Source organism: Bos indicus, chromosome 10, assembly GCF_029378745.1.
Source record: "Bos indicus isolate NIAB-ARS_2022 breed Sahiwal x Tharparkar chromosome 10, NIAB-ARS_B.indTharparkar_mat_pri_1.0, whole genome shotgun sequence".
Lineage (NCBI taxonomy): Eukaryota > Metazoa > Chordata > Mammalia > Artiodactyla > Bovidae > Bos > Bos indicus.
In genome coordinates, this window is record NC_091769.1 from 39,931,547 (window position 1) to 39,958,540 (window position 26,994).

Sequence of the window (26,994 nt, forward strand, 5' to 3'; positions counted from 1 at the left end):
GCAAAATATGCAAAAAATTATTGCAGCCCAGAGTTGGGGGCTATATGATCAAATAAGATTCTTAAGAAACACTGAGGTACCATCTCAGGCTGGTCAGAATGGCTGCTATCCAAAAGTCTACAAACAATAAATGCTGGAGAGGGTGCAGAGAAAAGGGAACCCTCTTACACTGTTGGTGGGAATGCAAACTAGTACAGCCACTATGGAGGACAGTGAGGAGATTCCTTAAAAAATGGAAATAGAACTGCCATATGACCCAGGAATCCCACTGCTGGGCATAAACACCAAGGAAACCAGAATTCAAAGAGACATGTGTACCCCATTGTTCATCACAACACTGTTTACAATAGCCAGGACATGGAAGCAACCTAGATGTCCATCAGCAGACAAATGGATAAGAAAGTTTTGGTACATACACACAATGGAATATTACTCAGCTATTAAAAAGAATGCATTTGAATCAGTTCTAATGAGGTGGATGAAACTGGAGCCTATTACAGAGAGGGAAGTAAGTCAGAAAGAAAAACATCAATACAGTATATTAACGCATATATATGGAATTTAGAAAGATGGCAGTAATTACCCTGTATCTGACACAGCAAGAGACACAGATATAAAGAATAGACTTTTGGACTCTGTGGGAGAAGGCGAGGGTGGGATGACTTGAGAGAATAGCACTGAAACATGTATATTACCATATGTGAAACAGATCACCAAACCAAGTTCAATGAATAAAACAGGGCACTCAAAGCCTATGCACTGGGACAACCCTGAGGGATGGGATGGGAAGGGAGGTGGAAGGGGGGTTCAGGATGGGGACACATATACACCCATGGCTGATTCATGTCAATGTATGGCAAAAACCACCACAATATTGTAAAGTAATTAGCCTCCAATTAAAAGAAATAAATGAATTAAAAAAAAGAAACACTGGTTTATTCAGTCATCAATGTCAAAATCCAAGAATTATGATCAAGTTACAAATTAGGATCATTTGTGCTCCATAGCATGGGATGGCTTGGTGCTCATCTTCAGAAGTAGGCAGAAAGGAAAAGATCAATAATTTCTCATGTAGAATTCTAAAATATACTAGTCTGATTATTTAAAACAGACAGTGGCAAGATATGTTCCAACTTCAAAGAGCAACAAGCTCAAATTATAATCACATAAAAGTGTGCATGTATGTATATACGTGTGGAGATATATATATATATATATGTGTATATATATATATGGAGAGGAGAGACAATATGGCAAGGCTTGGGGGAGGGAAGAGACAGACACACAGACAGATTTTCGGAGGGTAAGATTCTTCTGCTTCTGTTGCTGCTAAGTCACTTCAGTCGTGTCCAACTTTTCGCGACCCCATGGACTGCGCCCACCAGGCTCCTCCATCCATAGGATTTTCCAGGCAAGAGTACTGGAGTGGGGCACCATTGCCTTCTCTGTCTGCTTCTGTTAGGTCCATACAATTTCTGTCCTTTATTGAGCCCATCTTTGCATGAAATGTTCCCTTGGTATCTCTAATTTTATATGCAGGTCAGGAAGCAACAGTTAGAACTGGACATGGCACAACAAACTGGTTCCAAATAGGAAAAGGAGTACATCAAGGCTGTATATTGTCACCCTGCTTATTTAACTTATATGCAGAGTACATCATGAGAAACGCTGGGCTGGAAGAAGCACAAGGTGGAATCAAGATTGCCAGGAGAAATATCAATAACCTCAGATATGCAGATGACACCACCCTTATGGCAGAAAGTGAAAAGGAACTCAAAAGCCTCTTGATGAAAGTGAAAGAGGAGAGTGAAAAAGTTGGCTTAAAGCTCAACATTCAGAAAACAAAGATAATTGCATCTGGTCCCATCACTTCATGGCAAATAGATGGGGAAACAGTCGAAACAGTGTCAGACTTTATTTTTGGGGGCTCTAAAATCATTGCAGATGGTGATCGCAGCCATGAAATTAAAAAACACTTACTCCTTGGAAGGAAAGTTATGACCAACCTAGATAGCATATTGAAAAGCAAAGATATAACTTAGCCAACAAAGTTCTGTCTAGTCAAGGCTATGGTTTTTCCAGTGGTCAAGTATGGATGTGAGAGTTGGACTGTGAAGAAAGCTGAGCACCGAAGAATTGATGCTTTTGAACTGTGGTGTTGGAGAAGACTCTTGAGAGTCTCTTGGACTGCAAGGAGATCCAACCAGTCCATCCTAAAGGATATCAGTCCTGGGTGTTCTTTGGAAGGACTGATGCTGAAGCTGAAACTCCGGTACTTTGGCCACCTCATGGGAAGAGCTGACTCATTGGAAAAGACTCTGATGCTGGGAGGAATTGGGGGCAGGAGGAGAAGGGGACAACAGAGGATGAGATGGCTGGATGGCATCACTGACTTGATGGATGTGAGTTTGAGTGAACTCCGGGAGTTGGTGATGGACAGGAAGGCCTGGCATGCTGCGGTTCATGGGGTCTCAAAGAGTCAGACATGACTGAGCGACTGAACTGAACTGAAGACTATTGGAGGAAACAACACATCTCTTGTAGTATTGGCACATGACTTATTACATGTTACTTTGGATGTAGCCTAAGGTCAAAATGGTCATTTCAATTAACATATTTTTCAAATCTAGGCAAATACAGCATGTATCCTGAACAAATTAGGTTTTGGTTTTTTTAACCCAAATGAACTGATGTATTGATATTTAAAGTACTAGAAGCAGAACTTTTTTAAAAACAGATTGCTCTCTCTGTTAAAAAGACTCAGGAACTTCTCAAAAAAGATATATTTGCTAAAGCAAACTTCTGATCTAATTTTAAAATTAGGTACTTGACATATTCCGGTGTTATTTTTTTAAGAAGATACTGGACAATATATTTATATTCTTTAAAAATATGTAATTCCAAAGTAATACATATTTGTACACACAATGCTTAGACTAGTACATATGTCCTACTATACATAGTGATCACTGTTATACAATGAAGTTAATCATAATTAAGAAAAGGGGAAAGTTTCAGGTAAAATGCACAAGGCAACATCTTATATATATATATTTAATTTTAATTTATCAGGCACTGAAATGTTGTCATTAAATGTACCAGGAATGCTTTTCCAGTAAGATTTAAAATGTGTTGCAATTTCTTTAATGCAAGAGATGCAAAAGAACCAAGCATGTAAAATTATAGGTGCCTCTAGTCTCCTAGTTTATCTTTTCTTTTATCTTTACTCTCATCTTTTAATTAAAACAGACATTTAGGTTATTTTAACCCTGAGTACTTATGTGATGAAATGTTTTCATCCATTTATCTTCTTTTTAATTCAAGTAGGTAGTTTCTAGGAGACTCCTGAAACGGTTACTAGAATATGTGTTTTCTTTAATACATACATTAATTATAACGGCTTATTGTTAACAATTTGAAACTTCAAGAACACTAAGAGATCACCTTACTAAGTTCTTCACTTGAATAAAGAAATTAGTGGCAGAGACTAAGACAAGACTAATAGAATTTAAAATGTCACCACTACAATTAGAACCCAGTACAGATTCAGAATCTATCCTACAATTTATAGTCTGCTACTGCTACTGCTAAATCGCTTCAGTCGTGTCCGACTCTGTGCGACCCCATAGACAGCCTCCTACCAGGCTCCCCCGTCCCTGGGATTCTCCAGGCAAGAGTACTGGAGTCGGGTGCCATTGCCTTCTCCGCAATTTATAGTCTATTTCTCCCCTATTCTAGTGTGTGCCCATATTCACGGTTCAGGTAAAAACTATGTGTAGTGAAACATTTTCATTAACAAAATTATAACTGAAAAACAGCCAAAGCCAGAAGTACATATTTCAAATCATTATTAAGTAATACAGTTACTAATCTAGGCTCTTTTGGAAGAACCAATTATGATTCATGAAGGGAAGAGCTTATACTCTAATGAGAAAAAGACAGAAAAAGGGAGAACAGAGACATGCATAGATAGATATAGATACAGATTCATATCATATATATCTGTATCTATATCAATTTATCAATTAGTAGTTAGAAGGTTGACATAACTAAGAACAGAAGAAAGGTCAGATTTAGAGGATAAAAAGATTACACCTAGCTGGAGGTCTCAGAGGTTACCATTAGAGAAAAGATATTTGAATGCTGTTTTGAAGGTGGTAAAGAGTTAGTTCATAGAGGTGACTCTTAAGAATATTCGTGACAAAGGATTTCGAATTACAAGCAGCAGCAAGTTCAAAAGTACACAGGGTAACTAACTGCTCACCCTGAGTGGAATATGGTATATGATTTCAGAGAAGGGTGAAGGATCTTATATTCCAATTTAGGAGTCTGAATTTTGAATCACAGGTAATGAGTAGTCATATAGAGTTTTCAAACAGAGAAAGAACAAGGTATGTGTGCATTCATGGTTTTGCATGAATTTGGCTTGGTTATTTGGGCCAAGAAAATCATGTCCCATTGGAGTTAATCCTTGATGAGAAGAAAAAGGGGCAAATTTGTCTGTCTGTTTTTTCAGGTACAGCTGGAAATAATGAGAAGCACTAAACAACATAAACACACAGAGAATTGAGCTGATGGTTGAGATGAAAGTAACATTTAAGCTCCTGGAATCCACTACACTTTATTGCCCATAACAGTTAGAAAAGAACTTTCTGTTATTTTCATCTGAAAATGTTTTTGCTCATAAAGCAACATTCATCTGCTAGAAATGTTCTGAAGGGAATGGGAAGATCAGAGATGGGGCACATAGGATTTCTTGCAGGAGATAAAAGGGCTTCCTTTGGTAAATGACAGTGGGACTGGAGAGGCAGGGATGAATTCAGAGAATGTTTGAGACATGACAGCTAACATTTAGTACTATCTATGAGTCAGGTCTGAGGAGGACTTACAAATAGCTGTGAAAAGAAGAAAAGCGAAAAGCAAAGGAGAAAAGGAAAGATATAATAAGCATTTGAATGCAGAGTTCCAAAGAATAGCAAATGCAAAGAAAAAGAGGAAAATAACAGAATGGGAAAGACTAGAGATCTCTTAAAGAAAATTAGAGATACCAAGGGAACATTTCATGCAGAGAGGGACTTGATAAAGCAAAGAAATGGTATGGACCTAACAGAAGCAGACAATATTAAGAAGAGGTGGGAAGAATACACAGAAGAACTGTACAAAAAAGAGCTTCACGGCCCAGATAATCACAATGGCGTGATCACTGACCTAGAGCCCGACATCCTGGAAGGTGAAGTCAAGTGGACCTTAGAAAGCATCACTACGAACAAAGCTAGTAGAGGTGATGGAACTCCAGTTGAGCTCTTTCAAATCCAGAAAGATGATGCTGTGAAAGTGCTGCACTCAGTATGCCAGCCAACTTGGAAAACTCAGCAGGGGCCACAGGACTGGAAAAGGTCAGTTTTCATTCCAATCCCAAAGAAAGGCAATGCCAAAGAATGCTCAAACTACCGCACAATTGCACTCATCTCACACGCTAGTAAAATAATGCTCAGAATTCTCCAAGCCAGGCTTCAGCAGTACGCGAACCGTGAACTTCCAGATGTTCAAGCTGGTTTTAGAAAAGGCAGAGGAACCAGAGATCAAATTGCCAACATCCACTGGATCATGGAAAAAGCAAGAGAGTTCCAGAAAACATTTATTTCTGCTTTATTGACTATGTCAAAGCCTTTGACTGTGTGGATCACAATAAACTGTGGGAAATTCTGAAACAAATGGGAATACCAGACCACCCGACCTGCCTCTTGAGAAACCTATATGCAGGTCAGGAAGCAACAGTTAGAACTGGACATGGCACAACAAACTGGTTCCAAATAGGAAAAGGAGTACATCAAGGCTGTATATTGTCACCCTGATTATTTAACTTATATGCAGAGTACATCATGAGAAATGCTGGACTGGAAGAAGCACAAGCTGGCATCAAGATTGCCGGGAGAAATATCAATAACCTCAGATATGCAGATGACACCACCCTTATGGCAGAAAGTGAAGAGAAACTAAAGAGCCTCTTGTTGAAACTGAAAGAGGAGAGTGAAGAAGTTGGCTTAAAGCTCAACATTCAGAAAACGAAGATCATGGCATCTGGTCCCATCACTTCATGGGAAATAGATGGGGAAACAGTGGAAACAGTGTCAGACTTTAATTTTGGGGGGCTCCAAAATCACTGCAGATGGTGACTGCAGCCATGAAATTAAAAGATGCTTAGTCCTTGGAAGGAAAGTTATGACCAACCTAAATAGTATATTGAAAAGCAGAGATATTACTTTGCCAACAAAGGTCCATCTAGTCAAGGCTATGGTTTTTCCAGTGGTCAAGTATGGATGTGAGAGTTGGACTGTGAAGAAAGCTGAGCACTGAAGAATAGATGCTTTTGAACTGTGGTGTTGGAGAAGACTCTTGAGAGTCCCTTAGACTGCAAGGAGATCCAACCAGTCCATCCTAAAGGAGATCAGTCCTGTGTGTTCATTGGAAGGACTGATGCTGAAGCTGAAACTCCGGTACTTTGGCCACCTCATGGGAAGAGTTGACTCATTAGAAAAGACCCTGAAGCTGGGAGGGATTGGGCGCAGGAGGAGAAGGAGACGACAGAGGATGAGATGGCTGGATGGCATCACCGACTCGATGGACATGAGTCTGAGTGAACTCCGGGAGTTGGAGATGGACAGGGAGGCCTGGCATGCTGTGATTCATGGGGTTGCAAAGTGTCAGAGATGACTGAGTGACTGAACTGTACTGAACTGATGAAGCAGGTGGCTTCCCTCATGGTTCTGTGGTAATGAATCTGCCTGCAATGCAGGAGACACAGGAGATGCGACTTCGATCCCTGGATTGGGAAGATTCCTTGGAGAAGGGCATGGCAGTCCATTCCAGTATTCTTGCCTGGAGTATTCCATGGACAGTGAAGCCTGGCGGGCTACAGTCCATACGTTGGCAAATAATCGGACACGATTGAAGCAACTGAGCATGCATGCCCCTATCTGTGTGTCAAACACTGGGCTAAACACATATCAAACATCATCTAATTTAATCCTTGGATAGACCTATGACATAATGAATGAAAATAAATCTCTCTCATTATAGGTATTAAAAAAAAAACAATTATTGACATAAATGATGTTTAAAGTAGCAAAGCTAGAATTTAAATGTCTAATTTCAGAATCCAATATTCTAATTTTCAAAAGCATATTTAGAAAAAGGGAAAATCAAATAGTGACTCTATTTTTTTTTCCCCCCTCGTGTGGGAGGCAGCACTCCCTGTGACTCAGTCCACACATCTAGGCACATGAGGAGAGCTGAGGCCAGCAGCAGGGAAGGAGGGATGCAGAGGAACTCCATGGAGCTGGTCCTTACATCAACAGCTGCTGCCCCCATCAGAAGCACGTCATAGGTCTCCAGTTCACTGGGCAAGGTCTAATTCAAAACCAGGATTCAGGAGGAACAGCAGCAGCCCACCCACCCTTCAAAGGATCCTCCCACATGATCTGAAACCACTACCAGGAGGTTCTGGGCTGTCTGGAGGCAGCTGGTAACCACTCTTGGGGTGAGGAGCAGGGTGCCAGCATGAGGGAGTTGGGTCTGGTGATCACTCAGGTCCCCACAGCGCTGTGGCCTCAAATCCAGGAGACAGCATCTGCTCCTCATGGCTGGCGGGCTTCTGCAAGGACAGAGCAGGCTGTACTCTGGAAGAGAAAGCACTATTCCATTGACAGTGACTTGAAAAGGGAGGAGAGACATTCTTTAAGGTGAGACAGGGAATTCAAGAGGAGAAAAATAATAAAGGAACATAATTATAGACTTATTTTAGTCACATTAAATTTTAGAATTCATTAGGAGACAAAACTGAAATTTCACAGAAGCTATCTGAATGTCTCAGATATACATGGAGGAAGATCTGCGTAGCAATGATAGTTTAAATCATTATATTACCAACCAAGAGAGCAGAGTAGGAGAACAATATGAGACCAAAACCTAATTTGGGGAAATAAAGATAAATGGCAGTAAAGACACAGTGAAAGTTGCTTAATCTTGTCTGACTCTGCAACCCCATGGACTATACAGTCCATGGAATTCTCCAGGCCAGAATACTGGAGTGGGTAGCCTTTCCCTTCTCCAGGTGATTTTTTTCCAACCCAGGGATTGAACCCAGATCTCCCGCATTGCAGGCAGATTCTTTATCAGCCGAGCTACCAGAGAAGCCCTAATAAAGACACAACTTGAAGGTAAAAACAGAACTAGCATCTCAACATCATAAAAGACAAAGAAGAAAAAAACAGTAATGAGTGCTCACTCAATAAGCCTGCCCTCTTCAAGGCGCCTACACCAATTCAGATTGATATACATTCTATGTATTTATATCTCTCTAAATATTTTCATAAAATGCATCTGTATCTATTTATATGTGATCAATCAGTTTACACATTTGTATCTTATGGTTTCAAGTTAGCACTTCAAGCAGAAACCTCATATAGTTAAATTACTTCTATTTTTAACTGAACTGTGGGGCTTCCCTGGTATCTCAGCTGATAAAGACTCTGCCTGTTATGCAGGGGACCCTGGTTCAATTCATGAGCCAAGAAGATCCACTGGAGAAGGGATAGGCTACCCACCCCAGTATTCTTGGACTTCCCTGGTGGCTCAGCTGGTAAAGAATCAGGCTGCAATGTGGGAGACCTGGGTATGATACCTGGGTTGGGGAGATTTCCTGGGGAAGGGGGTTGCTACCCCCTCCAGTATTCTGGCCTGGAGAATTCCATGGACGATATAGTCCATGGGGTCTCAAAGAGTTGGACACAACTGAGCAACTTTCACTTTCACTGAGCAGTAAAGTGTTATACTTTATCTTATGTTGTATCTTATGTTATACACAGAGCAGTTAGCTTATGTTTAAGAACATATACTTCAAACAGAAGGATCAATAGGGAACATATTGACACAAACAGAAACTCAGAACAGCTGAAGAAATCAGATTACTTCTACCACTTCAACCATACATTTTAATACAAATAACTAAATGCTAAGAAATAACTTGGAAGAAAAGTTATGACCAACCTAGACAGCATATTAAAAAGCAGAGACATTACTCTGTCAACAAAGTTCTGTCTAGTCAAGGCTATGGTTTTTCCAGTAGTCATGTATGGATGTGAGAGTTGGACTATAGAGAAAGCTGAGCGCCAGAGAATTGATGCTTTTGAACTGTGGTGTTGGAGAAGACTCTTGAAAGTCACTTGGACAGCAAGGAGATCCAACCAGTCCATCCTAAAGGAAATCAGTCCTGAATGTGCATTGGAAGGACTGATGCTGAAACTCCAATACTTTGGCTACATGATGCGAAGAGTTGACTCATTTGAAAAGACCCTGATGCTGGGAAAGATTGAAGGCAAGAGGAGAAGGGGACGACAGAGGATGAGATGGCTGGATGGCATCACTGTCTCAATGGACATGAGTCTGAGTAGACTCCGGGAGTTGGTGATGGACAGGGAGGCCTGGCGTGCTGCAAGTCGCAGAGTTGGACATGTCTGACTGACTGAAGTGAACTGAACTGAAGAAATACTGTCTCATTTTTCTTAAATGTTTTTCTATTTTCTGCTTAATTTTGAACATTTTCTTCCCCTGATTAATTCTGCATATTTAAATCCCTCTTAAATTTAAGTACTCATGCTACATAGTTGTCCTTCTCAAGAAAAAAATAGTTTTACTTAATTTATTGAGAAACAATATTAAAGAACAAAATCCACATATTGACCAATTTTCAAGATCATTATTTGACTCCTTTCCTTTTGGAAATACTCTGTAATTAAGAAGAAAGTAATTTCCAATTTTAAAATAATTCTAATAAGTGTGAAATCAACAGAGAATGTCTTTCAAATTCACAATACGTGGTCAGTTTAGGTTTCAAAGTTTCCTGCTGAAGGATTTTCTGCTTTTGCCTATTAGAATCCTTAAAGTTTCAAGGAAATACTCATTTGCCAGAAGAAAGAAATTCATAAGATTATCAAAATGATCCAAGAATGAAATACAGCTACTGCCTCCCAAACCCAGATACCTGCTGAAAGTCCAGCAAAGAAAGAACATAAGCACACCAGTAAAACAGGAAATGAGACAAATAGCAAGTTGAGAGACAAAAAGTAAGGTATATTGGAAACATACTTTCATAATTTATACAACAGTAATTATTATGATCAAATGAAGAAAAACACTAAAGCAAAAGAAAGTTTAACAGACGCATTTGAAAAAAAAAAAATCCCTACTGCATGAGACTCTGACCTTCTTTTAAAGTTCTAGCTCTGATCTCCATGACAAGGGAAGAATGCCAACTATGTTTTTAAGCAACATTTCTGTATTAAGTTGTTTCTGGATTGAGAGGAACATTAATGTCTGATAAGATTAGACATAAATTAGAGCTTAGGGTAGTTGGTGACTCTTCCGACTTCGGGGACTTTGGAAGTTGTACCTATAGATTTGTTACAAGAGACATTGGTTCCTGTGCAGCAGAGAATTCTGCCAGAGTCCCCATCTCCAAATTACAGAGATCTTGTCTCCTTATACACAAGCTATCATCTAGGCAGAGGTTCTCAATGGGTATAATTTATACCCCTTTGGGTACAATTTTGCCCATCACAAGCATATCTGATGTGTATAATTTTGATTATACCTGGTATCATTAAGCATACCTGATGGGTACAGAAGACATCTGGCAAGGTCTAGATATACATTTTATTGTCATGATATGAGGGAGGGGTGTGCTACTGTTCCAAAAGATTAGAGGCCAGGGAAACCTCCAAGCATCCTAAAATTAACAAGATCTATTCATTAGATGCCAGGAGCATCCCTCTTCTACTTATGACAATCAAAATGTGTTGACAATTTTCAAGTGTCCCCAGAAGTGGGACAGATGGACATGCTGGCAAGCTGTGGTTCCTGTCTTATATCTGCAAAAGTGTATTTAAGTCCATATGTGTCTATAGTAACCCCATGAGTTGAGTTTGAATGTAGTTGAAACTAAGAAGACCGTCTGGTAGGTTATACAATAGAACAGTTCATTACTAGGTTAAAAGTTATTCACATAATATAATATAACCCCCAATAATATAATATATGCAAAACTCTTTGGCTGGTGTTAAATATTAAAATATGATATTGACTGAAACAATTGATAATATCTAAAGAAAAAATTGCTAGCACATAAGCTAAAATTCTGTATGAGCAATGTTAGTAAGTGGATTAAATATTGGTAAATGCATCTCTCTTGCTGAAGTCATAGGAAATCATGTCTTCCTGTGACAATATCAGCCTTTGATTTCTCATTTCCTGATTGGTTCCATGCACTGACTGAAGTGCCTTTCTATCATCCAATTTCTTATATTGTTACCTAACTTCTAAGGTGCTTATGCTGTTTTTCCTAACCAGAAACTCATGTCCTTTGCATACTTTATATTTTCCTCTGCACGAAATGTTTCATAGCAGGTATATTTATAAAATAAACTGATCAAGTCACAAGCATGTTCATGGAATATATTATTGTAAAACTCTGTGTGTGATTTATTTATTATTATTATCTTTTTAATTTCATGGGAGAAAAGCATACTAGAAAATGCCTCAATTTTATATTTGGGAGGAATACATTTATTTTTGGATGAGGGAATAAACCCTTTTTTAACTAAAAATAAACTTAAACCCTTTTTTAACTAAAAATAAACTTAAAAAGGCACAGGATTTTTGTAGTTACACACATATATTTACAAACATGTTTATGTTTACTTCTCTTAGAGGATGTATTTTTATAAAGTGAGGAAGGGAGAAGGATAGGAAAATACCCCAGGGAGAGAGGCAATGTAAACCTTCATTCAAACAACATTTAATCACATATATGAATGCTTTCAAGAGAGAAAACCATCTTTTCAGTATTATGGAAATTCTACAATCATCTATTTGAATTCATATCTGCATAACAGGGGTGGGCAGAAGTACTTAACTGACAACAGCAGTCAACAAATACTTGTCTGAGTTAAGTTGTCAATACTTTTAATTATACTGTTAAAACTGGCTGGTTCCTATCTCACTTCTTTGCATAGATGCTGAAAATAAAACTTTGAATGAAAGTTTTTTTTTTCTCCTAAATATTAAACTATGGCTGTATTCTACATTAAGATGGAAGCAGAGACGGCACCAGGAAAAAAAAAAATATGTGCTTATTTTCTTTACAAGATCCATATACTTGAGGAACTGATCATCTTTCCAAGTGATCTGTGCTCCACAGTTCAGTGAAGACATCTTGTCAGTGTTCTGCACTGAGAAGCTCTTTAGAATTGGGAGGTTAAAGAATCCATCTGCAAATGCGGGAGACCTGGGTTGGGAAGATCCTCTCGAGAAGGGAAGGGCTACCCACTCCAGTATTCTGGCCTAGAGAATTCCATGGACAGAGAAGCCTGGAAGGGTACAGTCCATGGGGACTCAAAGAGTGGGACATGACTGAGTAACTTTCACTTTCACTTTTCACTTTAGAATGAGAATTTCCATTGTCTTTGACAATTTCCTTAGATTAAATATCCTATTGCCATCTCTGAAAGAGTGAGAACCAGGAAGCAAGAAGATAACCCAGGATGGCAGGAGCAGTTCAGTTCAGTTCAGTTGCTCAGTCTTGTCCAACTCTTTGTGACACCATGGACTGTAGCATGCCAGGCTTCCCTGAACATCACCAACATCTGGAGTTGACTCAAACTCATGTCCATTGAGTTGGTGATGCCATCCAACCATCTCATCCTCTGTCGTCCCCTTCTCCTCCCACCTTCTATCTTTCCCAGCATTAGGGTCTTTTCCAACGAGTCAGCTCTTCACATCAGGTGGCCAAAGAATTGGAGTTTCAGCTTCAGCATCAGTCTTTCCAATGAACATTCAGGACTGATCACCTTCAGGATGGACTGGTTGGATCTCTTTGCAGTCCAAGGGACTCTCAAGAATCTTCTCCAGCACCACAGTTCAAAAGCATCAATTCTTTGGCACTCAGCTTTCTTTATAGTCCAACTCACATCCATACATGACTACTGGAAAAACCATAGCTTCGACTAGATGAACCTTTGTTGACAAAGTAATGTCTCTGCTTTTTAATATGCTGTCAAGGTTGGTCATAGCTTTTCTTCCAAGGAGCAAGTGTCTTTTAATTTCATGGCTGCAGTTACCATCTGCAGTGATTTTGGAGCCTCACCAAAAATAAAGTCTGCCACTGTTTCCACTGTTTCTCCATCTATTTGCCCTGAAGTGATGGGATCAGATGCCATGATCTTAGTTCAGCTAAAGTAAATTCATCATAAAGACTCTGCAAAATATCATGTCCACTTGGGACATTCAATTTTCAAATATTTAGGAGGAACATAAAAATAAAATCTTTAAACAAATCTTTTTTTTTTTTTTTTTCAAGGCAGCTCCATTATAATTTCTCATTAAAATTCTGGGAAATGAGGTGAAGTATACTTATATGACATATTGACATGGGAAAAAAATTAGAGTTTATTTTATACAGTTTAAATTGTATACTATCATATAAGGCTATAGTTTCTTCTTTTTAAAGACAAGATCTTAACTACTTGGGGATGCGGAAGCTAAGATGGGAGAAAATAGCACAAATATTAATGTTCTCGAAATATTAACACTGCCTCAAGGTTTCATTGATTAATGCTTTTAATAACTTCTGCAAACTTCAGAAGAACAAATATGGCCACTTAATTCAAATAAAGGAACCATGTGTAATAAATATTGAGTTCCATTTAATAATCATTCATGTTAAAATATGAACAGTGAATGCTTAAAATATTATTATCTTGGTAAATGTAAATATTTTCCCCAATCTATATTCACTTGAGAAGATAAAATTTTACATTTCTTATTACTAAAGTTTTAACTTTAACCTTATGTCAAGTACAGAGATCCTAGAAATGGATCAGTTAATCAAGAATCTACCAATTTTACAGCTGCTCTCATGCTAGAAATGTAACAGCTGCTTTGGCCCACAAAGACCTTAAGTTATAGTAGGAATGGATCAAAGGGTCTTTAGAGAAGGAAACAGGAAACAGTAAGGTAGAAGAGGAATAATTTGCACTAAGAAAATGGATAGTTTACATTAAAACATTTCAGAACTGATACATTAAAATGATAATCATCATTTCTATTTTGTGCTGCCTGGTGAGCAATATTCTAGGAGTTTTGCAAAGTTATTCCAAATAAATGTTAATTGAAAATGGAAAACATTTTTCTTTTCTTGGAAATAGAAAACTGAAGCTCAAGATATTAAGATATTGGCCATGGGCCATATACATATAATGTTAAATTCATTAAACAAGGAGGCCATTAGACTGAGGTGTAAGCAAACCAAAATCAAAGCCTATGAAAGGATCAAGGTTACAAAACTGAAATCTAAAGATGACCAATCACAAACAGACAACCAGGCTTGAAACTTTGAAAGTAAAAGTGACTCAGTTGTGTCTAAGTCTTTGCAACCCCCATGGACTATACAGTCCATGGAATTCTCTAGCCAGAATAATGGAGTGGGTAGCCTTTCCCTTCTCAGATCTTCCCAACCGAGGAATTGAATGGGGGTCTCCTGCATTTTGGGTGGATTCTTAACCAACTCAGCTATCAGGGAGGCTTTAAACCGTAGCCAGTCAGTATCTTGCTTATTTGTTTTTACATTTTCTATACGTGTCGCCACAAGCTCCTGTCTATGGAGCACTCCTAATCACTTACAGTTTGGTGCTGGTGGATCAGAATCAATTTCTGCTCTAATATGAGTTTAAGAGCTTGCTTAAAATTTTCAACATGCCTCAGTTTACCTTTTAATAACATGGGTGTGGGTGCGTGTGTGCTTAGTCATGTCTGACTCTACAGTCTATGGACTGTACCAGGCATTGTAAGGGATAAAAGCTATGATAGTGTGGGTCAAAGAAAATTCTTTAAATGAATACTCTCTTTAAAGTTATCACTCATACAGGGGCAGTGGTTGTACACTCTTTTGCTGTCATTACCTAAAATGTAGAGAAAATAAACTTGAACTTACCATTTCTGTATCTAATATACTCTTTTGAATAACCTTAAGGGTTTGTCTTCAACTTTTGAGTATAAATTTATTTTATGAGAGTAAACTAAGTCTTTTAGAATCAAGTCATACTGTTGAAAGAAATAAATCCATAAGAAGGACTTTTTGTGTTGTTCAAACTCATTCTCTATGCAATAGTACAGAGGGTTTTGATGAAGTCAACAGTGAAACGGCTAGATAGCATCACTGACTCAATGGACGTGAATCTCAGTAAACTCCAAGACATAGTGAAGGGCGAAGGAGCATGGCGTGCTGCAGTCCATGTCAGTCCGTGCAGTCCGTGCTGCAGTTCGCAAAGAGTCAGACACAACTTAGTGACTGAACAACAACAGTGAAATAATAGCCAATGATTTTGAAAGAAGTATATCTTCTAATGTTATTGTTGTTGCCATCTAATATGCATGTTCCAAATGCAGTTTTACTTTGAAGTTCTAACAAGGAGGGCCCTTCTCAGTAACTAATGGGCTTACTAAAGGGGGAGGACTGAGGCAGGACTTAAATGGTTAAAGAGTTGAAGAACTGGTGGGAAGAGGAGAATGGGGGTATAGAAGTCTACGATAGAGGCATCATTGAATTACCATGTCTATGAGGCTGAGAAGAGATGGGATGGGATGAATTAATATGAAAAATAAGAATACATCTGAATAAGTAGAGCATTCCAGGTTATGTTAGAAGGCTTATTTTGTTCTTTTAAGTAAAATTATTGTCCATTTACTTATAAATTCCCTTGTATAGCCTTGAACATCTCCGTGTGTGAATATGGCAAACTGCCTCCTGTTTCCTCTTTAATCAATACCTTGTCTCTCATATTATCTTTAGATCAATTTAGTCACAATAGTTTTAAAATAACCCAAAAAGAAGTTATATTTGTTCAATTCAGTTATTCTGTATATCTCAACACTGTAGAAAATTACTCAGTAATTCATCTAACAATAGTCACCATATCTGTTACATGATATTCCAATCTGTCTTTAATTTTCCTTTTAAGGTCCATGATATTCTGCTTTGGTTGAATATTCATTTGATTGAAAGAAATAAACATGCACTCTTCAATAAGCTTCTTGAGTAAAAGAGTAAGCGATAATGGCTTTAATCTATGGTTCACTTCTCTTCATACAATTTCTGGTCTTGCTTTGGAAATAGTTGAGGAACAAGGGTCTTTCAATAGCTCTGATTGTTTCCTTTCATAGTTTTCCTTCATTTGGAAAATAGAAATTGTAAGTAAAGGGAGCATGGAATCTCATTTGAAGATAGCTGAAAGTACACACGAAAACTCCAAAACTGACAAGTGTTAAAATGTATTAAGTAACTATCTTTCAGTCGAGTTCAGTTCAGTCGCAAAGAGTTGGACCGACTGAGCGACTGAACTGAACTGAACTGAAGGATAGTTACTTAATGCATTTTAACACTTGTCAGTTTTGGAGTTTTCGTGTGTACTTTATATCTTATAAAAGAAATATCTTTAATTGTAGGTGCCTACAGATAATAAAGCTTTGGTTAAAACTGACATCCAATGTAGTATATATGTTCTTCAGCTGATTTTCCAGAAAATATATCTCAAAATATATTGAAATATATTTCTTCACTAAAAGATTTCTTACTTCACTGAAAAATTTTACCAGTGTTTGAGATTAAACCATTTAAAGTTTGGCTTTTATTAAAAATAAAATGCTATAGTTTATGAAATCAAAATCACAGTATACTATATATATATATATATATATATATATATTCACTTCAAAGAGCAATAATTTCTTTTAGAGGACCATAGGCATAACTGGACTTCTTCATTTAATATAAATATTTGAATATATTCTTCCAATGACATTTTCACTTAATTACTATTTAAATGATCATTATTTTACTGGATAAATGTAAAAATCACTTTAACTACAGGTACTATGTTTAGGAAAGTGTTCTACATTTGTTCAATAGGCTCATGCATATTATAACTTTTAAATAATGAACCGATTAACCTATGCAACATTTTTATTTTCAATGATCTATTCTAATACTGCTTCAAATAAATATAAGCAAGTTAAAAGAATTATTACATATTTTCAAAAAATGTGAATGAAATTAAATAGTGGCTGAATATTTAAAGGTCTGTTATTAAAAACTGTACAATATTTGCTGCAATTTCATCTAGCATTTTTAAAAATTTAGATGAATTTTATCCACTATTTTTCAAGGCCTTATATTTGAAACTTCTCATTCCAGTCTATATCATTTGTCCTAACTTGCTATTGTAGAAATTAAAAATATTATAAAATAAGCCTCAGCTTTCAGGAATGAGCACTGTGCACAAAAATTTAATAATTTAAACTATTTCATTATGGTGATTAAGCTACTCTTAACAGGACATAGAAGGGTGTAAAATACCTCTAGGCTTCTGTCACTTGCTAAATCACTATCCACACATTTTAAGAAGAAGCAAATTAACCGGGGATAGTAAATAATTTAAAAAGTTTTAATAAAATGACTACTGTATAATTTTAACACATTGGCTAAGAACAAATCTCACTTGAAGATTTAGAACATTAAGCTAAGTGGACTGTTTCATTTTTTATGCAATATGAAAACAATTATATTATTTATACTTAGGCCTTACTACCTCTGCTCATCAATTACTAATACAACTACTTCTTTTGATTGGTTATTGTTTAATTGGACACAACTAAAACTTAACAAGGGGAAATATGCTTTAGAGACACATTTTTGTGTGTTTTTTATCTATTATAACCATCTATTTTTCATTCTTTCATGTTTCAAAAATGATACAATTATATATAAATATGTTTTTATATATATATATATTTTTTGTGTATATATATACATATTGTGTGTGTGCAAAATAGACTGTCCCAGAATTTGTCAGTGTAATATATTTTAGGAAAGGAGATCTTAATAAACTAAGTATAGCGTTCACATACTGAAAAATGTGTTAGGTACAAGTTAGAGTATTTGACATCTCCTCCCTTCATACACTTGAACATTTTCAGCTGTCAAACTGTTACGTGGCTAGTCCTCAGATATTCCTGAACCCTAAATAATAAAGAACAAATTATACAAGAAGCAAGATATATATATATATACAAATATATTCCATATATATATATACATTCCATTTGTTATATTTACTCAATGCATTTGCTGACTAGCTATAATATAAAATATATTATGCTGAGAATACAAAATGCATAAACCATAGCTTTATATATCAAATGGATATATGATATATAAAGTATATGAAATGACTTATTTTATATTCTATATGAACTATTTGCATATGTGGCACAGCTATCCAAATTAAGCACAAATACCATATTATTTTCATTCTTTTAAGAAATCATCATAAAAGTTAAATTGTTTATCATTTAAAAATATTATCAAGATTTCTGCATGGCTAGTTTTACAGGAATAAGCCTTAAGTACTTAAGGCTTCTGGAGTTGTTACCAGTTATTTGTACCTGGCAGATGCTCAGACACATAACCAGATTCTTCAAAAGAGTTGGGAATACATGAAAGAGAGCTTTTTGAAAGACATTAGGGCATTCTCACCAGCAACTGGCCAAGCTGCTGGCACCCAGCCGTGTTTCCTTGTAGGCTGGGGAACTTGCCTCTGAGAGGAAGTGTTGTTAGATTATACCTTCTGCTCTGCAAAGTCACCTTGGGATGCAGATCTTTTCCTGTGCATTAAATGAATTTGGCTTTGCCTATGTCTACTGATGTCTTTTAGTCAATTACATCCTTGTGACACTAGAGACAACTGTGCCAATTCATCTGATATTAACAGGATTGAATTTTAAGATCTGGTGCTGAACTTATTATATCTGAAATCTATTAGGAAGCAAAAACAGGGGAAGTTAGGTCACCAAACGAATCCTAGAGGTTAGTATATTCTATGGAGATTAAAGATCCTGGCTCTTGAAACTTTAATTCAAAATTCCCTAGAGCCAATGGGTTCCACAGCTTTTATTTGTGTCACAGCTTCCACAGAGAGGTGTGAGCAGAGTGAAAACAAATTGCCCAATAGCTTTAGGAACACTGAAACTTCCTGCATAGATTTAGAGGAAAAACATATTCCTGTGATTACCAACAAGAATAAAGTACTTCAAACTGTATCCATGTCCTGATTACCTGAGGGTGTCTCTTATTTATTGGAGAATTGAGGAGAGGTTTCTTTAAAATTTTGTTTTTCTTTCTGAAATTTGTTTTCACATGAACCTCCTACCCTATGAGCTTATTCTCATGAGTATAAAGGCCAGTGAGAAAAAAAAAGGTAACATTCAACTGTGGAATGGAACTTACCATTTAAGAGCTGCATTCTTTACAGATAAAACTAGTAAGATACTTGACAAGTATAAGTTTGCTTATCTATAGGACAAACAGCACTTTGAAAGCTGAGTTTCTAAAGTATAGGGACAAGAAAGGGTTAAACAGCAGCCAGAACCTTGCTCCTCCCATTACTCACACTCACACTCCGCACACATAAACATGCATGTTATCTGTTGCAAACATAATCCTTCCATATTTCAATTATCTTTCCAAATTTAAAGTAAGATAATTCAATCTGCCAACATCTTTAAGACTAATACAAACATAGACATTTTGGACTGATTTCTATTTTCCATTTTCTGCATTAGGAAAGAACCACAAAAGAAAAGAACATCGTTGCTTATTGAAGTGTATAGTTGCTTCCACTTCATTCTTTTTCTTAAAGATTTTGCCACCATGTAAATAACAAATAATACCTCAACTAAAATTTACAGCAACATTCCTGAAGTTTGAACAGATTGTACTTATCTTGCTTCTTCTCTTCAGTATAACCCACACCACCTGCTATCCAAAATACCAGGCATCATTCTCTAATAACCCAACACCAGTGGCATTGTTAAACTTCTTAATTTCATGAGTCTAGGCATTTTTACACTAAAAGCAAATACAAAGCACACTATGTCTGCATTTTTTGTTAGCCCTTTCAATGAAAATAGTTAAAAATCCATCATATTCAGCTCTCAGAGTTAAATAATTATCTGTTAGGAAAGTAAAGCAAAAAATCAGCACATAATATCTGCCTGAATTATCTCAATGTTACTACAATTATGTAATCTACTCTTACAATTTCAGATAGCAAACAGCATTGCAATGATTCGGTCTTCACAATTTAAGCAAAGGACACCCTCAGATAGGTGAATAATTTGGGCAAAGGACAGGCAATTGCTGAAGCAGAAACATAAACAGTGAAAACAAAGGAGTATTATAATCTGAATTAGCAATTACTTCCAATTTCCATTTTGCTTCATTGCACACAGCCAGTTTTTAACCATTAGGCTTGTTGATTCTTTGGCCTTAACCAATGACATAACACCATCATAATCATCACACACATACTAATACAATTCTTTTCCATTAGTGTGTCTTAGCTCAAGTAATAGGCAGACTTAGGGAAATTATAGTTTAAATTGGGTAGCAATAATGTAGAAATATTGGTTCCTAATCCATCTCCAAAAATTATCTAATTTTCTTCCCTTGTCCTCCCAATAGAAATACATAGAGAAAAATGTACTTACACTGCACGATGAGCTGCACCAAGGCTTCTCTTGGTTTCACGTTAAATCCATTATACTGGCTGGTCTGACATCGGTACATTCCTGACATTTCCCTAGATACATTCACAATTCTCAGAGTTCCATCATAACTCTCCATTTGCATATTCCCATCAGGCATTGCGACTTCTTTATCCGCTCTAGACCAAAGGATGATGGGTTTAGGTTTTCCAGTTACTTGACACTGCAGTTCTATTGTGTCTCCTTCTCTGGTGACCAAAGGTGATTTTTCCTGTGGAACAGTCAGATTGGGTGGAACTTGAAATGGGAAAAAGAAAATTTTTCAAGGTTAGTATATACTGGTAAAGCATATTCAAACACAGAAAATCATAAGGAAACAATTTCTGCTGGTTGAAGAAGTGTGACAATTCAGATGACAAAAATTACAGAGACCTTGGGAATAAGTGGCACATACCCTCATTTAAGTAATTCTAAACCGTTTTCATGTTCTCAAATGAGGACTTCAAACATTAGCAAGATAAATAAGCGTTAAACTGGAATGCGAATGATCAACATAAGAACAATCTACTCCATAATTTGTCATTATCAACCATTAACTGGGTCTTTAACATCTGCATTTCACAGAAGAGTGATCCTACTTGCTAAGGTAAAATTAAGTTTTTCAGTCTTCTGTAGGCCATTATCTCTTACCCAAAGATGCTATAAGAAGGGGATAAGAGATATTATAGACTTAGTAGGTACAATAAATGCAATAGGAAGGGGAAAAAGAAGAACCTTTGATATAAAATCCAAAGTTCTGAAAACTGATCTTGAAACTGACCAAACTGCTAAGGTTTAGGATTTGTTCTCCCCCCTGAGAAAATGAAATGGAACAATGGATTACAATGCCACACTCTGACAACTGAACGTATTAATCTTTTTGATTGTTAATATTTTTTGACATTTGAATTTCATATGATTTGCCTTGAACACATTTTGAGATCATTGTAAATAGGTTGTTACGACATTGCCACTATTTCTATAAAATGTATTTCAAGTGAGTTTTGAAAAATATATTTCAATAATTTAAGAATGTACTTTTCTCAAGTAAAGCTAATTTCTGATGTTACCGAAGATATTCATGAGATGGCTCAGATGGTAAAGCGTCTGTCTACAATGCGGGAGGCCCTGGTTCAATCCCTGGGTTGGGTAGATCACCTGGAGAAAGAAATGGCAATCCACTCCAGTACTATCGCCTGGAAAATCCCATGGACAGAGGAGTCTGGTAGGCTACAGCCCACGGGGTTGCAAAGAGTCAGACACGACTGAGCGACTTCACTTTCACTTTTAGGTTGATTTTAAAAAATTGTGTATTATTATTTATTTTGGCTGCGCTGGGTCTTTTTTTGTGTCGCGGTGGCTTCTCGAGCTGTGGCGCGTGGCTCACTGGTTGTGGTGTCCAGGCTTATAGTTGCAGTATGTGGGATCTTAGTTTCCGCCCAGGGATCCAACCCAGGTCCCCTGTACTGGGAGTGCAGATTCTTAGCCACTAGACCATCAGGAAGTACTAGATTGACTTTATAGTAAGTTAACTTTACCACACTTGAAAACATGAACTAATAAAAGGGAAGTATTATTCAATGAGTTTTTTTTTTTTTAAGGTATCTTCTGTTCCACTGGAAGACTTTTACTTCTCATACAAATGTATATGAATTCAAAAGTATTTATACAATAGAGGATCTGTAAGAAAAGCATGGGCTAAATTAGAATGGCAGAATAAGAATAACCAGAAACATACACATAATTCTATCCCTGTGAAAATGTCATGCATTTTCCCCTTTGGAGGTAACACTGCATATAAATAAAAAGGCAAAAATTTTATTTGCCCTTCTAGCATTACTGTGCTCCAGTGCCCAGGAACAAAAACAAACATATTTAACCTTTAATATATTTTTCTACTAATGTTGAACTGTTTTTCTTTTATACATAGAAAACAAAATTTACAAAGTGATATCAGAATGAATTATCTTGCTGTTTAAATATCTTCATGTCTACTTTTCCATTTAATTCCTTCATTTACTTCTAGTTTAAAAAACTATTTAACCATGCACAGCATCTTAGAAATTAGAAAACATGAAACGTTTACCACTATCTTCTTGAAATATATATACATTCTAGGAAATGGCATAAACAAAAACATGTTTAAATATGGCTGCATTAAAAAAAAACCTATATGATTAAATCGTTTACTCTTGTAAATATAAACAACTAAATAATGTAGCTAAATAATTTGTTCTTTTTGTAGTGAATCACCAGAGAATGATACAATACTAAACAAGCATCACCTTGTAACAACAGGATCAAAAAAAAGCTGAAATATTTATTCACCCTCCATGAGAAAGGATACAGAATAACAGCAATAACCTCAACATTTAACATTAATTATGCTCCTATTGTGTACATGGCATAGTTAGGAATTTTACATTTTCATGAATTCTCATGACCATCCTTGAATCAAATGTTTAATATTAAAATTTAACAAATGAGAAAACTGAGAATAAGAGAAGATAAATACTTTGATTTGAGCAGAATTAAAAGTGAGGCAAATTGATAGCAGGTGGCTGATGTAGAGATATGAACCCTGAAGCAGGCTTTAGCAAGCAAACTATGGTGTTTCAAAGGAATAACGAGTTAGCACTGGACTCCTCTCCTTTTGCTTATAATTACTTTATTCCTATGGACAAACTGGAACAGTTTTCCCTGCCTGTCTCTTGGTTGGAATCTCAGGGACAATAAAAGAGTCTAGGCAGAAATGTGATGGAGTATGTAACACATATGTTGCAAATTACCTTATCTTTCTATGTTGTATCTTATATATCTGCCTTAAATATCTATATATAACAATACTAGAATAATTCCCATATATGGCAAAATAAATATCCAAATTATTTTACATTTGTACAAAATAAATGAAAATAAATTATACATTAAAAGATTATTTAATGGAGTGTTATTTAAATCGAAAAATTTCACCTCTTATAAAAACAAGTCACACGACTTTGGCCAAGCTTAAACACTCTGAGTATGAATTTCTTCATTTTTGAAAATAAGAATTTATATTTAATCAACTCCAAGGGTATTAATGTTCTGATTATAGGAACAAACAGCAAAACATTAAAGATAGGAGAGGGCTAATAAAAGTATCCATTTTCTGATTTAAGAAGATGAATATTCAAAGACCTTATTACATTAGGCCAGTCTAACAAAAAGAGATCCTTGGCTAGCTATATTCTTTTTAAGTTTATCATGCTAAATAGTTAAAAAAAAAAAAAAAAAAAAAAACTCCCTTGTAAATGTAATCATTTGTTAGATAAACTTTTCTCCTTTTGTAATAAAAATTATAGAAATGTAAACCTCAGTTTTAATCTAGGTAAGTTACAAATTTATTTTTAATATATTTGCTCATTTTAAAATAAATACCAAAGTCCAGTTAAAATACAGCTTATTTTTCACCCTTTCCATGATGTTTTTGAAATTTTTATTTCAGAGTTAACCCTTTCTTTGCAACCTTCTTGGCTAAGAAGGTCCTAAAATGTTAAGTTTTTATAGGCTTCTCTCTTTCCACATTATATTTTCCATTTTCTAGAATGCTCTAAATTATCATTATTATTATATTTGTTTCTGTTAGGAGATTTTATTTGTTCTCATGAATATCTCTCTGTTTTGTAGGGTTATAATAAGAATTATAACTTTACCTCAAGATTCTTTCAGTCTATAATTGCAGCCTACTATGATTTTCCAAAATTCTTGCAAGTCCTTAAACCTTAACCTTAAGCACTATTTATTTCTTGACTTAGTTGATAGCTAATTATGAGGACACTTGATCTGCTAATTAAAAACCATAGACTTTTCTTTGTTTCAGCATTTATTCTAATTCATCACTTCCAATCAGCTGCTTTGGTTTGTCTATCAAATATCTCTCTTATATCTCCCCATTTCTTTTCATGGCTATAGGAAGATTTCTTAGTAAAGTCATCATTATTTCTTCTTGTGACAATGTCCTAAGTGGTCTTTCTGTCACCAGTCTAATTCTTCCTGTCCTCCTGCTTCCCTGTCATAAGATTTATCATCAGAAATGCAATTATATTTCTGTCACTATGAAAATTTCAATCCTCAATGAGAGTGCTCATCCTAATACTGCTTTAATTAAAAAAGATAAACTGAAATCAGACTGACAGATTTTATTACAAAAAATCATGATATAGTCACATAATAAATTATGATGCAGCATTTTTAAGTGATGATGTAATTAACCCACATTTATTGATAAAGATATTTATATTGTTAAGCAAGAAAAGTATTCTTGTGAATAGTATGGCCAGCTATAACCACTATTAATAAGTGAGTAAAAGATGTTACTGAACCATATCATATTTTTATATAGAAAAGACACATGCCAATGAATGTCAGCAGAGAGCTTCTTAGAGGGGAGACTATACATGATTCACCTTTATATTTGCAGAATCCCCCACTCTCTTTTGCAGTCTCTGAGTTAATAGGAAGTCAGTAAAAATGTTTATACCAAATGTACAAATTAAGACAGTGAGGCAGTTGATCACTGAGTTAGAGAGGAAAATAAGACTTACATGGGGGAAAATGTAGAGGAAAAGCAAGCCTAGAAGGAACTATGCTGAAACACTAACAGTAGCTCTCTCTGAATATGGAATTATTGGTAAATTTTAGTTTTGGTATATTTTTCTTCATCTTTCACTCTTCTATAATATGTGCTATATGATTCCTTGATGGCTCAGACGGTTAAGCATCTGTCTACAATGTGGGAGACCCAGGTTCGATCCCTGGGTGGGGAAGATCCCCTGGAGAAGGAAATGGCAATCCACTCCAGTACTATTGCCTGGAAAATTCCATGGACAGAGGAGCCTGGTAGGCTACAGTCCATGGGGTCGCAAAGAGTCGGACACGACTGAGTGACTTGACTTTACTTACTTTACTTACTTTTACTATGCATATTAGCATATTGTAGGATTCAAGAACTCAGAGAAACTTAAAATGTTAATGCAGCCTATCTTCCAAAGCTCATTTGATGAAAACTCCACTTTTCAATAACAACAAGAGTGTCAGTCCAGATACACTGGTCTGACAACACAGTCTTAGAAACGCTCTTCTAGACTCACTCACTCCTACAACACTCATTTACTTACAGTCCCACTGACAGTGAACCTCAGTGCTCTCGCAGTTCTCGCCTGTGTTCAGCAAGTCTGGCCCTGTCTTCTAGCACTCCTGCTTGTCCCATGTGTTGAGATTCAGTTCAGAGTTACCACTTAGGTGGTAACTTTGCCTACCCCTCAGTTGAGCTGGTTGTTCGCTCTTCTTGACCACATATTGTGTGTATACCCATTTCACCTGTACTCATGGCTTCACTCTGTATTTTCTCCCATGTCTATATCCCTGACCACGCAGGTCTGTGAAGGCACAGAGTGCCATGCTCTATCTCTAAAGCCTGATGCCCTACTTTTCTGATTGGCACAAACCAGGAAGTTATGAAATAACTGAGGAAGGAAGAAGGAGAGAAAGAGCAAAAGCAGTTAAGAAGGAGAAAAGATAAAATGCCAAAACTATAACAGAAAGAAAAGTGAAAGCCGCTCAGTCGTATCCCACTCTTTGTGACCCTATGGAAAATACAGTCTATGAAATTCTCCAGGCCAGAATACTGGAGTATTCTCCCTTTTCCAGAATACTTTCCCTTCTCCAGGGGATCTTCCCAATCCAGGGATCAGACCCAGGTCTCCTGCATCGCAGGTGGATTCTTTACCAGCTGACCCACCAGGGAAGCCCATAACAGAAATAAACATGATAGATAAAAATCATGAATAGTTTTTAAAAAGCAATAATGACCAAATGTAATAATTCTACAATTATTTCAATTAGCAGAATTTCCTCTAAAATATATTGTTAATATAGATTTCAAATGTAGTAGTTATTGAGATCTGGGGAGGTATGTGAGAGTTAAGGGGATCTTCCTGATGGCTCAAAAGGTAAAGAATCTGACTGCAATTCAGGAGACACTGGTTTGATCCCAGGTTTGGGAAGATTCCCTGGAGTAGGAAGTGGCTTCCAACTCCTGTATTCTTACCTAGAGAATTCCATGGACTGAGGAGTCTGGCAGGCTACAGTCCATGGGATCTCAAAGAGAGTTAAGAGAGTAAAAAAAGGGCTCTTGCAGTTTTCCTTTTCTTTCACCTTTCATTTAAGATTTGGATAGATAAATCATAAATTAAAAACAAACAAACAACAAAAGTGCCAACAGGATATATTATTTAATTTGGTCATAATGGTTTTCAT

The 26,994-nt window shown here is 36.4% G+C and overlaps 1 protein-coding gene across 1 annotated transcript in view; it reads right to left on the reverse strand.

Annotated features, from left to right (window-relative positions):
* Positions 1-26,994, reverse strand: part of MDGA2 (MAM domain containing glycosylphosphatidylinositol anchor 2) — a 917,184-nt gene that overhangs the window by 219,613 nt on the left and 670,577 nt on the right. The window contains exon 8 of the mRNA XM_070797384.1: positions 20,659-20,952. Within this exon, the coding sequence (XP_070653485.1) occupies positions 20,659-20,952 (294 nt within the window). The remainder of the gene's footprint in view (positions 1-20,658; positions 20,953-26,994) is intronic.